Source organism: Mandrillus leucophaeus, unplaced genomic scaffold, assembly GCF_000951045.1.
Source record: "Mandrillus leucophaeus isolate KB7577 unplaced genomic scaffold, Mleu.le_1.0 Scaffold245, whole genome shotgun sequence".
Lineage (NCBI taxonomy): Eukaryota > Metazoa > Chordata > Mammalia > Primates > Cercopithecidae > Mandrillus > Mandrillus leucophaeus.
The window spans coordinates 862,594-873,278 of record NW_012102532.1 but is presented as its reverse complement, the minus strand read 5'-3'; the positions used below and the strand labels follow the sequence as shown (position 1 = coordinate 873,278).

At 53.6% G+C, this 10,685-nt stretch overlaps 2 protein-coding genes across 4 annotated transcripts in view; both read left to right on the top strand.

Moving 5' to 3' along the window:
• Positions 1 to 76: 76 nt before the first annotated feature.
• On the top strand, positions 77 to 6,244 carry PIANP (PILR alpha associated neural protein). The gene is made up of 6 exons (XM_011982988.1): positions 77 to 130; positions 1,941 to 2,000; positions 2,254 to 2,759; positions 3,508 to 3,589; positions 4,387 to 4,608; positions 4,979 to 6,244. The coding sequence occupies exons 2-6, from the start codon at positions 1,984 to 1,986 to the stop codon at positions 4,998 to 5,000; spliced, it is 849 nt and encodes a 282-aa protein (XP_011838378.1). The 5' UTR covers positions 77 to 130; positions 1,941 to 1,983; the 3' UTR covers positions 5,001 to 6,244.
• A 4,230-nt stretch (positions 6,245 to 10,474) lies between these two features.
• The window catches only part of ZNF384 (zinc finger protein 384), a 25,194-nt gene continuing 24,983 nt past the window's right edge, over positions 10,475 to 10,685 (top strand). For 2 of the 3 annotated variants that reach the window (XM_011982977.1, XM_011982975.1), the window contains exon 1: positions 10,475 to 10,677. The gene's annotated coding sequence lies outside the window, so the exon portion shown is untranslated. The remainder of the gene's footprint in view (positions 10,678 to 10,685) is intronic. The other variant, XM_011982974.1, reaches the window with a different exon arrangement.

The following is a 10,685-nucleotide window of genomic DNA, read 5'->3' as shown; positions in this document are numbered from 1 at the left end:
GGGCGGCTGAAGCTGTGCGGGGCCCAGGGGCTGGGTTGGCGCTGGTTGGGGGGGATGCACAGGCGGAGCGCCGATAGTCTTGGAGTCAGCTGGCCACAGATGCGCCTGGGAGCCCTTCTCCGCTTCACTGGTTCGCTCTACACGCCTCGCTCCCTCCCTCTAGCTTTCTTCCCTTCCCCTCTCTCCCTTCTTCCCACCATGCCCCTATCCCTATGTCTTTCCGTATCTCCATATCCCTTTACATTTGGGGGAGCAATTCCCAACTCCTCCATCTTTGCTGCTCCCGCCTTGTTTCCCAGCCCCTTCCTCATGTCATTTTTTCTTCAGCGTTTATGTTCTCTCCTTTCCCACTTCCTTTCTCCCCATCCTGGGCTCTTCCCCCTTTTTTCCCATTCCCTTACGCTCCACTCCTCTGGCTGTCCTGCCTGGACCGCTCTCTCCTCCTCCTCCTGCCCCTTCTTCCCCTGCACCTGTGAACCCTTCATCCTCTCCGTTTCCCCTCCCTGACCTTTTCTCTCATCCTTTCCTCCTTTCGGCATCCTCCACAGTTCGGGTCTTCTGCACCCACTCTCCTCCTCTCTTCCCAGTCCACTCTTTTTCAGGTCTGCCTGCTCTCTCTCACCCTGCACTCCAGGCCAGCTTCCTCTTCACCTCTCTCCTCTCTCTTAACCACCCTTCCATCTCCCAGCCCTTCACCCCTGCCCATCTCTCCCACTGCCTACTTCCCCACTCCCTTCCCGTGACTGTCCCATCTTGTTTCCCTGTTGTTCTCTGGGAAGACTCAATGGGCAGATTATTTATTTATTTTTATTTTTTGAGTCGGAGTCTTGCTCTTGTCGCCCAGACTGGAGTGCAATGGTGTGATCTCTGCTCACTGCAACCTCTGCCTCCCAGGTTCAAGGGATTCTCCTGCCTTAGCCCTCTGAATACCTGGGATTGCAGGCGCCCACCACCACCCCCGGCTAATTTTTGTATTTTTAGTAGACACGGGGTTTCACTATGTTGGCCAAGCTGGTCTTGAACTCCTGATCTCAGGTGATCCACCTGCTTTGGCCTCCCAAAATGCTGGGATTACAGGCGTGAGCCACTGCATCCGGCCCATTGGGCAGATTTAGACCCAGAATCTAGAGGACACCGGGTGTCCTGTCCTCACTCCCTCTGGGGAGGCTGCCCCTCCTGGATCCACCACCCTCAGCTCTGAGAACATACCCTTTCTCTTTCAAAACCAACCATCCCGATTTTCCCAGGATTCTTTACCCAGGAGAGCCACATTTGAGGGGGTGGCTTCTTCCTGACTCCACCTCCCTTCAGAGGGCACCTATGCACTTGGATGATTAAACATTAAGAGCAAAAATTATATTCTGTAGTTTTTCTCCCACTCACCTCTCTCTGTCTCTTTCCTTCCATCCCTCCATCTCTTCCTTTCTCCTGAAGATGCAGACTCCTGGGGCTAATCATAAGACAAATGCCTGGCACTGCCAGTGGGGTGGGAGGGCTGGAAGGGCCCCCCTGCACGCACACACACTCACTCGCTTGCTCAGATTGACTTCCCCATCCCTCCCCCTACCCTCAGACTCCCTCCCTAGCGGTAGGTGCTCAAGGAATCACAAGGTTCTTGGCTCTAAATTAAGATCCAAGAAAAGCCTGGAGCTGTGGGCAGAGGAAGTGAGAAGAAAGGAAGCCAGAGAAGCCAGAGTAGACCCTGGGGTGGAGAGGTAATAGGGACCTGAGAAGTTGTAGATGGGGCTGGGGTCTGGTCAGGCAACCAGGCTACAGTTTTTGCCCCAAAAGGATGCTAAGAAGCAGTGGATCCTGGGTGCAGCAGCATAGCTGGCAGCTGGGTGGCCTGGGAGGGCAGATGCGGGTAGAATTGGTGGATGAATTAGCTGGGGAAGTACACAGGGCAGGGCTGGGGTGTGATGGCCCCCTTTTTCTCCCAGTAAAGGCTGAAAATCTGGGTCACAGCTGAGGAAGACCTCAGACATGGAGTCCAGGATGTGGTAAGTTTGGCCCAGCAGAGGGAGCTTGGAGACCACATTCCCTGGGGTCATGACTCCTTCCTTCCTAGACCCATCCAGGGCCTTCCCTCCTGAGGGCCATCCTCCCTTGGAAGATGGGAAATGAGGCGAGAATCTTCCCAAGGCCCACCTGCTTTCACAGGGAAACTTGGAGGTTTCTGGCGTGAGCCTGTCCTTCCCACACGTAGGCCCACAGTAGGCCTGTGTCTCAGCCACGTTCTCTCCCTTCTTGCAGGCCTGCGCTGCTGCTGTCCCACCTCCTCCCTCTCTGGCCACTGCTGTTGCTGCCCCTCCCACCGCCTGCTCAGGGCTCTTCCTCCTCCCCTCGAACCCCACCAGCCCCAGCCCGCCCCCCGTGTGCCCGGGGAGGCCCCTCGGCCCCACGTCATGTGTGCGTGTGGGAGCGGGCACCTCCACCAAGCCGATCCCCTCGGGTCCCAAGATCACGTCGGCAAGTCCTGCCTGGCACTGCACCCCCAGCCACCCCATCAGGCTTTGAGGAGGGGCCGCCCTCATCCCAGTACCCCTGGGCTATTGTGTGGGGTCCCACCGTGTCTCGAGAGGATGGAGGGGACCCCAACTCTGCCAATCCCGGATTTCTGGACTATGGTTTTGCAGCCCCTCATGGGCTCGCAACCCCACACCCCAACTCAGACTCCATGCGGGGTGATGGAGATGGGCTTATCCTTGGAGAGGCACCTGCCACCCTGCGGCCGTTCCTGTTCGGGGGCCGTGGGGAAGGTGAGTGGGAAAGGCTGGGAGGGATATGATGGATGGGGAGGCTGGGTGAAGCCTCCAAGGGGCAGAAATAGAGGCCTTGTCTGTTAGCTCCTCCAACAAATGTGTCAGGCACTATACTGGCACAGGACGCAGCGACAGAGACACCCTGTCGGAGTTCAGGTCCACTGGAGCAGACAGATATGAAAGTACTCGGAGAGGAGTCAACGTAATAAATGCTTAAATAGAGGCACTTGCAGCATGATTTAGGAAAAAAGAGAAGTGAGAGTCCCCTCCTGCTTGGGGATCAGGACACCTTCAGAGAATTGACATTTGAGCTGGCCCTTGAAAACAGAGTGGGAGTATTCTGGGCAGAGAATGCCATGGATGAAGGGCACTACCCGGGAGACGTCTTGGCTCAGGGAGTGCTGACAGGAACAGGGCCCGTGGTTTGGGAGTTGGGCCACGGCAGAGACATCTCCACCCCATAGTTTCTAGGCATAGTGCTAGGTTCTTTCTGATCACAGAGCCTCATCCTCGTCACATACACACACAGGATTTGGTGAAATACATTTGGGAAAGTGGAGGAAAAGAGCTGAAAACTCAGGGGAACGCTGGTGATAACAATAAAGAGGGAGGCTCCAGAGGGGCAGACAGAGTCGGCAGCGTGGCTCCACACAGCAATGCCACTCCAGCCCCCAGCCGAGCCTCCAGCCCCTCTTGGCTCCTACCACCTCGGGGCTCCCTAAAACTTTCTTCCCACCCCAATCAGGTGTGGACCCCCAGCTTTATGTCACAATTACCATCTCCATCATCATTGTTCTCGTGGCCACTGGCATCATCTTCAAGTTCTGGTAAGCTGAGAGGAGGAGGGTGCTGGCAGATGGGGATGGAATGTTTGGCAGTCGAGGCTCTAGCCAGGAGGGGCAGGGGCAGCACTTTTGCTGGGGGGTGGGTGGGAAATGTTGGATGAAGACAAGAACTTGGGAAAAGATAATAAGGATTTGGCTGGGGGAAGACAAATTTCTGGTGAGAAATCAGGGCAGATTCTGTCTCCCAGGGAAATACAAGGATAAGAGAAGACGGGAATTATTTCTGTGCATTCGGGGCTTTGGTAGGCCTCCCTTGCCCCTATTTCCTCCAACACAGAGAAAGCTGATCCAGTCTGCAGAGCCCTTCTTAGGGTTGCCTGGGGGGAGCGAGAAAATCCAGAGCTTTCTTTGCACACATTTAATAATGCATCACTCAGTCCTTCACACTTTACTGAATCATTAGACTCAGGTGTCCAAGTCATTAGCTTGCTTTGAACTAGAACTAAACCTGCCAGTTGTCTGCCGAGGAGAGAAATGACTCTTCTGGGCATGCAGAGGGGAGGACACTGTGGTGGTGGGGAGGGGATACTAATTCTGTGGATCTGGATCAGGTTTAGAGGGTAAGGAGGTTTAGATTTCCAAGCCCCCCCCAGAGGGCAGGGGAAGTGGTTTTATGGGCACAGAGTCCAAGGGGATTTAGTAGAGGGAACTGTTTTGGCCAGTTTCTCTGCTGTAAGATGTTGGGAGTGACTGGGCAAGGCTAGGGGTGACCACTGGTGCAGGCCCAGGATGGGGGCTACTTGAGTGTGCAAGAGAACCTCTTTCCCTCTGTGCCCCAGCTGGGACCGCAGCCAGAAGCGGCGCAGACCCTCAGGGCAGCAAGGTGCCCTGAGGCAAGAGGAGAGCCAGCAGCCGCTGACAGACCTGTCCCCGGCCGGAGTCACTGTGCTGGGGGCCTTCGGGGACTCGCCTACCCCCACCCCTGACCATGAGGAGCCCCGAGGGGGACCCCGGCCTGGGATGCCCCACCCCAAGGGGGCTCCAGCCTTCCAGTTGAACCGGTGAGGGCAGGGGCAATGGGATGGGAGGGCAAAGAGGGAAGGCAACTTAGGTCTTCAGAGCTGGGGTGGGGGTGCCCTCTGGGTGGGTGGTGAGGAGGCAGGCGTGGCCTCCCACAGCTCCTGGCCCTCCCAAGGGGGCTGGACCAGCTCCTCTCTGGGAGGCAGCCGTCCTTCTCCCAGTCTCTCAGGATCTGTGTCCTATTCTCTGCTGCCCATAACTCCAACTCTGCCCTCTTTGGTTTTTTCTCGTGCCACCTTGTCTAAGACAACTCTGCCCTCTTAACCTTGATTCCCTCTCTGTCTTGAACTTCCCCTTCTAGTCTGGCCTACCCCTTGGTTCCTGACTGTGCCCTTTCCCTCTTCCTCTCAGGATTCCCCTGGTGAATCTGTGATGCCCCCCAATGTTGGGGTGCAGCCAAGCAGGAGGCCAAGGGGCCGGCACAGCCCCCATCCCACTGAGGGTGGGGCAGCTGTGGGGAGCTGGGGCCACAGGGGCTCCTGGCTCCTGCCCTTGCACACCACCCCGGAACACTCCCCAGCCCCACAGGCAATCCTATCTGCTCGCCCTCCTGCAGGTGGGGGCCTCACATATCTATGACTTTGGGTCCCTGTCCCCACCCTTGTGCACTCACATGAAAGCCTTGCGCACTCACCTCCACCTTCACAGGCCATTTGCACATGCTCCTGCACCCTCTCCCTGTCCACACTGCTCCGCTCAGCTGACTCTCATGTTCTCTCTTGTCTCACATTTGCACTTTTCCTTCCCACATTCTGTGCTCAGCTCACTCGGTGGTCAGTGTTTCCTGCACACTTTACCTCTCATGCATTTCCCGGCCTGATGTTGTGGTGTTGTGTGGCGTGCTCACACTCTCCTTCATGAACACCCACTCACCTCGTTTCCGCAGCCCCTGCATGCTGCTCCAGAGGTGGGTGGGAGGTGAGCTGGGGGCTCTTTGTGCCCTCATCTGTCATGGTCTCGTCCCATTCCTCACCATTTGTTTCTCTGTCTCCCCATCCCACTCCAAGGGTGCCAGCATCACCCTGAGGGCTCCCCCTTGGGAATGGGGGTAGTGAGGCCCCAGACTTCACCCCCACCCCACTGCTAAAATCTGTTTTCTGACAGATGGGTTTTGGGGAGTCGCCTGCTGCACTACATGAGAAAGGGACTCCCGTTTGCCCTTCCCTTTCTCCTACAGTCCCTTTTGTCTTGTCTGTCCTGGCTGTCTGTGTGTGTGCCGTTTTCTGGACTTCAGAGCCCCCTGAGCCAGTCCTCCCTTCCCAGTCTGCCTTTGGGCCTCCCTAACTCCACCGAGGCTGCCAGGGACCGGAGTCAGCTGGTTCAAGGCCATCAGGAGCTCTGCCTCCAAATCTACCCCTTCTCTTCCCGGACTCCCTCCTATCCCCTCCTTTCTTCCCTCCTTCCTTCCACTCTCCTTCCTTTTGCCTCCCTGCCCTTTCCCTCTCCTCAGGTTCTTCCCTCCTTCTCACTGGTTTTCCACCTTCCTCCTTCCCCTCTTCCCTGGCTCCTATGCTGTGATATATATTTTTGTATTATCTCCTTCTTCTTGTGGTTGATCATCTTGAATTACTGTGGGATGTAAGTTTCAAAATTTTCAAATAAAGCCTTTGCAAGATACTCAAGTCCCCTGGTTCTGCCTTCTGACCCCCATAGAGAGGAGGAGAGGGGTGGACAGCCAGGAGGAGGCACAGGATGAGGTGGGGACCCCCTCTAGACCTAAGTCACCTGCCCTCCTCTGACCTGGAGCTGGGGGCCAACTGGGGCTTTAACTCGGGACAAAATGGAAGGGAGCCGTCCTGATGGGCAGTCGCACAAGAGAAATGAGAATAGAAATCGTGGCTCACTTGTTCCTTGCCAGGGAGGGTCAAGAAAGACCAAAAGAAGGGAGACAGAAGAAAAGGAAAGTTACACGGAAGGATAGGAGGTGGATCAAGGTGGAAGAGAGAGCTGATAAGACAGATGGAGGGAGAATGGGGAAAAGAGAAGAGAAAAATGGAGCAATGGAGAAAAGATGAGCGGGAGCCATCTGAAAGAAGCTGCCCTGCTTGGTTTATTTTCAGCTTTGCTCCCTAACCTGCCCCCACCCACAGCTGCCCCCCAAAAGCTGTGCAGAATCAGAAGCCCTGTGGTTAACTCATTAGGTTTCCCTACTCTGCCCTCTCAGAGAGGCACTGCAGGGGTGTGGGGGTGGGATCAAGGGGTGTGTTTGGGGAGGGAATGCAGGCTGCCCAGTTGAGATCAGTCACCTCTGAGTCCCCAATTCTAGGTTTGGCTCTTGTAACAGCCCTGTGAAAACCCACACATCAGCCTCTCAGCTGTTGCTAGGCTCTATTGCTATGGTAACCACCCAGGTCCCATCTCTCCCCCCTCCCCCAATCTGTGCCCCACTTGCTCCCTGGAAATGGGGTGGCCTCAGGGAGGACAGGGATGTTGTAGTGTACAAAAGGGTGGCCCGGGCTGCCCTAGACTGGATACGCCCCATGCGTTTGTCTTTCAAGCCAGGCTAGGAATGTCTGTGTTGGCAGGTGTGTGCTTTAGGTGTTGGGAGCTGTACTGTGAGCTGAGGGAAGTGGAGCTGAGCCTGTGCAGCACAGAATGGTGAGTGCCAGGAGGAGGCAGCGTATCTGTCAGGACTACAGCAGTGTGTGCATTCAGGGCGTCACACTCCCTAAGGAAAGGACTGCTACAGAGGAAAGAAGCAGAGCGGGGCCAAGGATTGATGAACCAACTCAAAGCAGAGGTGCCAGGCAAACAAGCTTCTGAGGAGTCAACTCATTGGGGCATGAAGATATCCCAGCAGGCGGCTGATGGGAGGGAGCGGGCTGGATGAAACCTGAGGGTACAGGATGAGGCATGGATGGTACATGCTGTGGGCCGTGAGGGAGGGATCCAGATCCAAGGAGGGTGGGATAGGAAGCCTCATTAACTTTTCCTCCTTTCCCCACAGGAATCTAGTCCTTGTCAGGTGAGGGTGGGGAGAAAAGAGAAGCATTGGCACAGAAGGGGAAGGAGCTCAAGTGCCAGAGAGCACACTGGGCTCTCACCTTCAGCAAGGATCTCTCTTCAAAGGGACAGTGTGACCCGTGGCTCATCCATATGCAAAAGGCACACATGAAGGCCCCTAATGAAGAGGGAATTAATTACTGCCTGATTAGACCGCTGTTTCTCTAAATTTAAATAAATTAAAATACACCAGCAAGATACTGGAAATCCTCACCTGTTCCCTCTCCCTAAATGTCCTCCTTTCCCCATGGAAAGTCAGATGGCAGGAAAGACAGAGGAGGAAGGAGACTGTTCCAGACACTGAACTGTACTAAAATAATTCTCCCAAACGATATTGCACTGTCATGTTAGCCATGAAGAGTCATGAGGCCCTGAGGAACAAACCCTAACTTTTCTCTCTCCTGTAGTTGAAACAGAGACTGTGGGGCTTTGGGAGGTCCTCAGAAACCTGCAGCAGAGTCGCTAACCAAGAACAAAACAATGGCCATGCTGCCCTTTTGGGAACTGGAAGGTTCTTCGAGGTCACACATCACAGGCACCACTGGAACCAGTGTCTCTCATCACCATCCTTTCTTTGCCTCCTGAGCTGTGCATCAAATGACTCAGCCAGGCTTCTCTTAGCATTTTTCTGGAATGCTTGCCATTGTGGCTCAGACCAAACCAGGGAATGGGGAAGCCCCCAGGAGGAGGGAGGGATCTCCCAGGCACAGCTCAGGGTGTGGAAGTGATTCAAGATGGGAACAGTATGCCAGCTGGAGAACCCCAGGCTAAAATTAACAGCCCTCCTCCCCCTACGCCCCACATTTATTGTTCTAAAGCTTTTCCCTAAGGAGTTCAGAGCACTTGAAACTTGCTTCTTTTTTTTTTTTTTTTTTTTTTTGAGATGGAGTTCAGTTCTTGTTGCCCAGGCTGGAGTGCAATGGCATGATCTTGGCTCACCGCGACCTCTGCCTCCCAGGTTCAAGTGATTCTCTTGTCTCAACCTTCCAAGTAGCTGGGAAACTTCCTTCTTATAGCAAGGGCAAGAACAGGGCTGACGGAGACACTGAGGCCTAGGAAGTGCCCAGTTAACGTAAATAGGAAAAGAGCAGGAGGAGAACCAGGACGTATAGCTATTACTACGATTTCCTGTTCCCACCTTTCAATACCAGCCCCTGATGTCAAGGTTTCTTGAATCAGCAATCTCTGACCCACACAGCAATAGGTCTGGTCACATCTGAGCCCTTAAAATCCTTACTCTACATCAACAGAGACTGAGTGCTGAGCCCAAAAATGTGATAAAGGGAACAGACACTTTAAAAAAGATACAAACTACAATTACAAACAAAGAAATGCATCATCTATTTAAACATTTAAATATTTAAAGGTGTACTTTGTTACCTTCTTGCTTTGACCTTGGGGGAAAAAAATCACTTGAACCTTTAGAGGATAATTTTCATCATTTGTAAAATGGGCATTATAATTATTTCTGTTAAAGTTATTTTTTGCTGCACGTGGTGGCTCATGCCTGTAATCCCAGCACTTTGGGAGGCCGAGGCGGGTAGATCAGTTGAGGTAAGGAGTTCGAGACCAGCCTGGCCAATATGGTGAAACCCCGTCTCCACTAAAGATAAAAAAAATTAGCCAGGCGTGGTGATGGGCGACTGTCATCCCAGCTGCTCGGGAGGCTGAGGCAGGAGAATCGCTTGAACCCAGGAGGCAGAGGTTGCAGTGAACTGAGATGGCAGCAATGCAATCCAGCCTGGGTGATAGGGTGAGACTCTCTTAAAAAAAAAAAAAAAAAAATTATTTTTCTCAGCAAGGGGCTCTTACCGTTCGTAGAGATACCTCAGTTCTGCTTAGAGCTGAGCCCAGAGGGATTCTGGCCAAGTCAGGGTGCACGCTTGTAACAGCATTCACTTATTCAAACAACATATTCAGCATTGACTACATGCTTAGCAAAGCAACGTATTTCCTTCCATGAAGAGCTGACAATCTTGCTGGGGAATCACATGTATGAAATAGTTAAAATATCAATAAAAGGTACATATTAAATGCTATGGGAATTCAGGGGATCATTACAGGGTGGAGCAATCAGGGAAGGCTTCCTGAAAGGATTCATATTGGGGATTCATAATGAACTACAGTACATTTATACAACAAGAGTTTACAGACCACTTAACTGCCACGATGTGACGATACAGCAACGAACAATTCGGTCCTTGCTGTCCTATAGCCGATATTTTAGTGGGGAGAGGTGGACAGCAAACAATCAGGCAATAATGAGTGCTATATTTAAAAGTAAAAGAGGGTAAGGGGATAGAGATGTGGGTATGGGCAACAAGAAAAGACCAAAGTAAAGAGAGTAAGGGAGTGTCAGAGAGGGAGATTTTGATGGCTGGGAGAGGTTCTAACTGGACCTAAGTAGGGACCTCAGAAAAATATAGACATGTCCTAGTCCTTTCCCGCATATTCAAAGCATTGAGACATTCTTGGGGGTATCAGAAAAAATAATGGTAATTTCCTACATCAGCTTATTCCACCCAGAGGGAAGAGAAACGGAGTCCTAGCATCTGAAGAACCCACACCTCCTCTCCTACCTTGATGGATAATTGATGAACCTGTCGCGTTTCCACCCCCCCACCCCCGGCCCCCAACTTCCCCAGAAGTCCCTTCCGGAAGCCGAGGGCCGCAATCCTCCGGTTTCAGCTTTTGCCCTTAGCGGAACCCGCCTTCACTTCCGCTATAGCGTCACATCCCCTCTACCCGGTCGCTGGGCAGAAGCTACTTCCGCCCCGAGTTACCGTAACTTCTGCCCTGAATATCTCGCAGACTAGCGGCGCCGGATGTGTTCCAGCCACTCCCGGAAGTGACTCGGCTTTTGCACGCCCCTCTTTCTCCATTAGCGCCCCCCCTACATTGCTATTTCCCTCCCTCCCCCCTTTTCGTTTCCGGCGCTCCCGCCTTCTCTCCGCAGAGCTCTTCTCTGAGCCTGTTGGGGGGAGGGAGGGAGGGGGGCGTGGAGGAATTGGGGTTCGCGGGAGCACGAGCTGCAGCACCACTTCCGGGTGAGTGC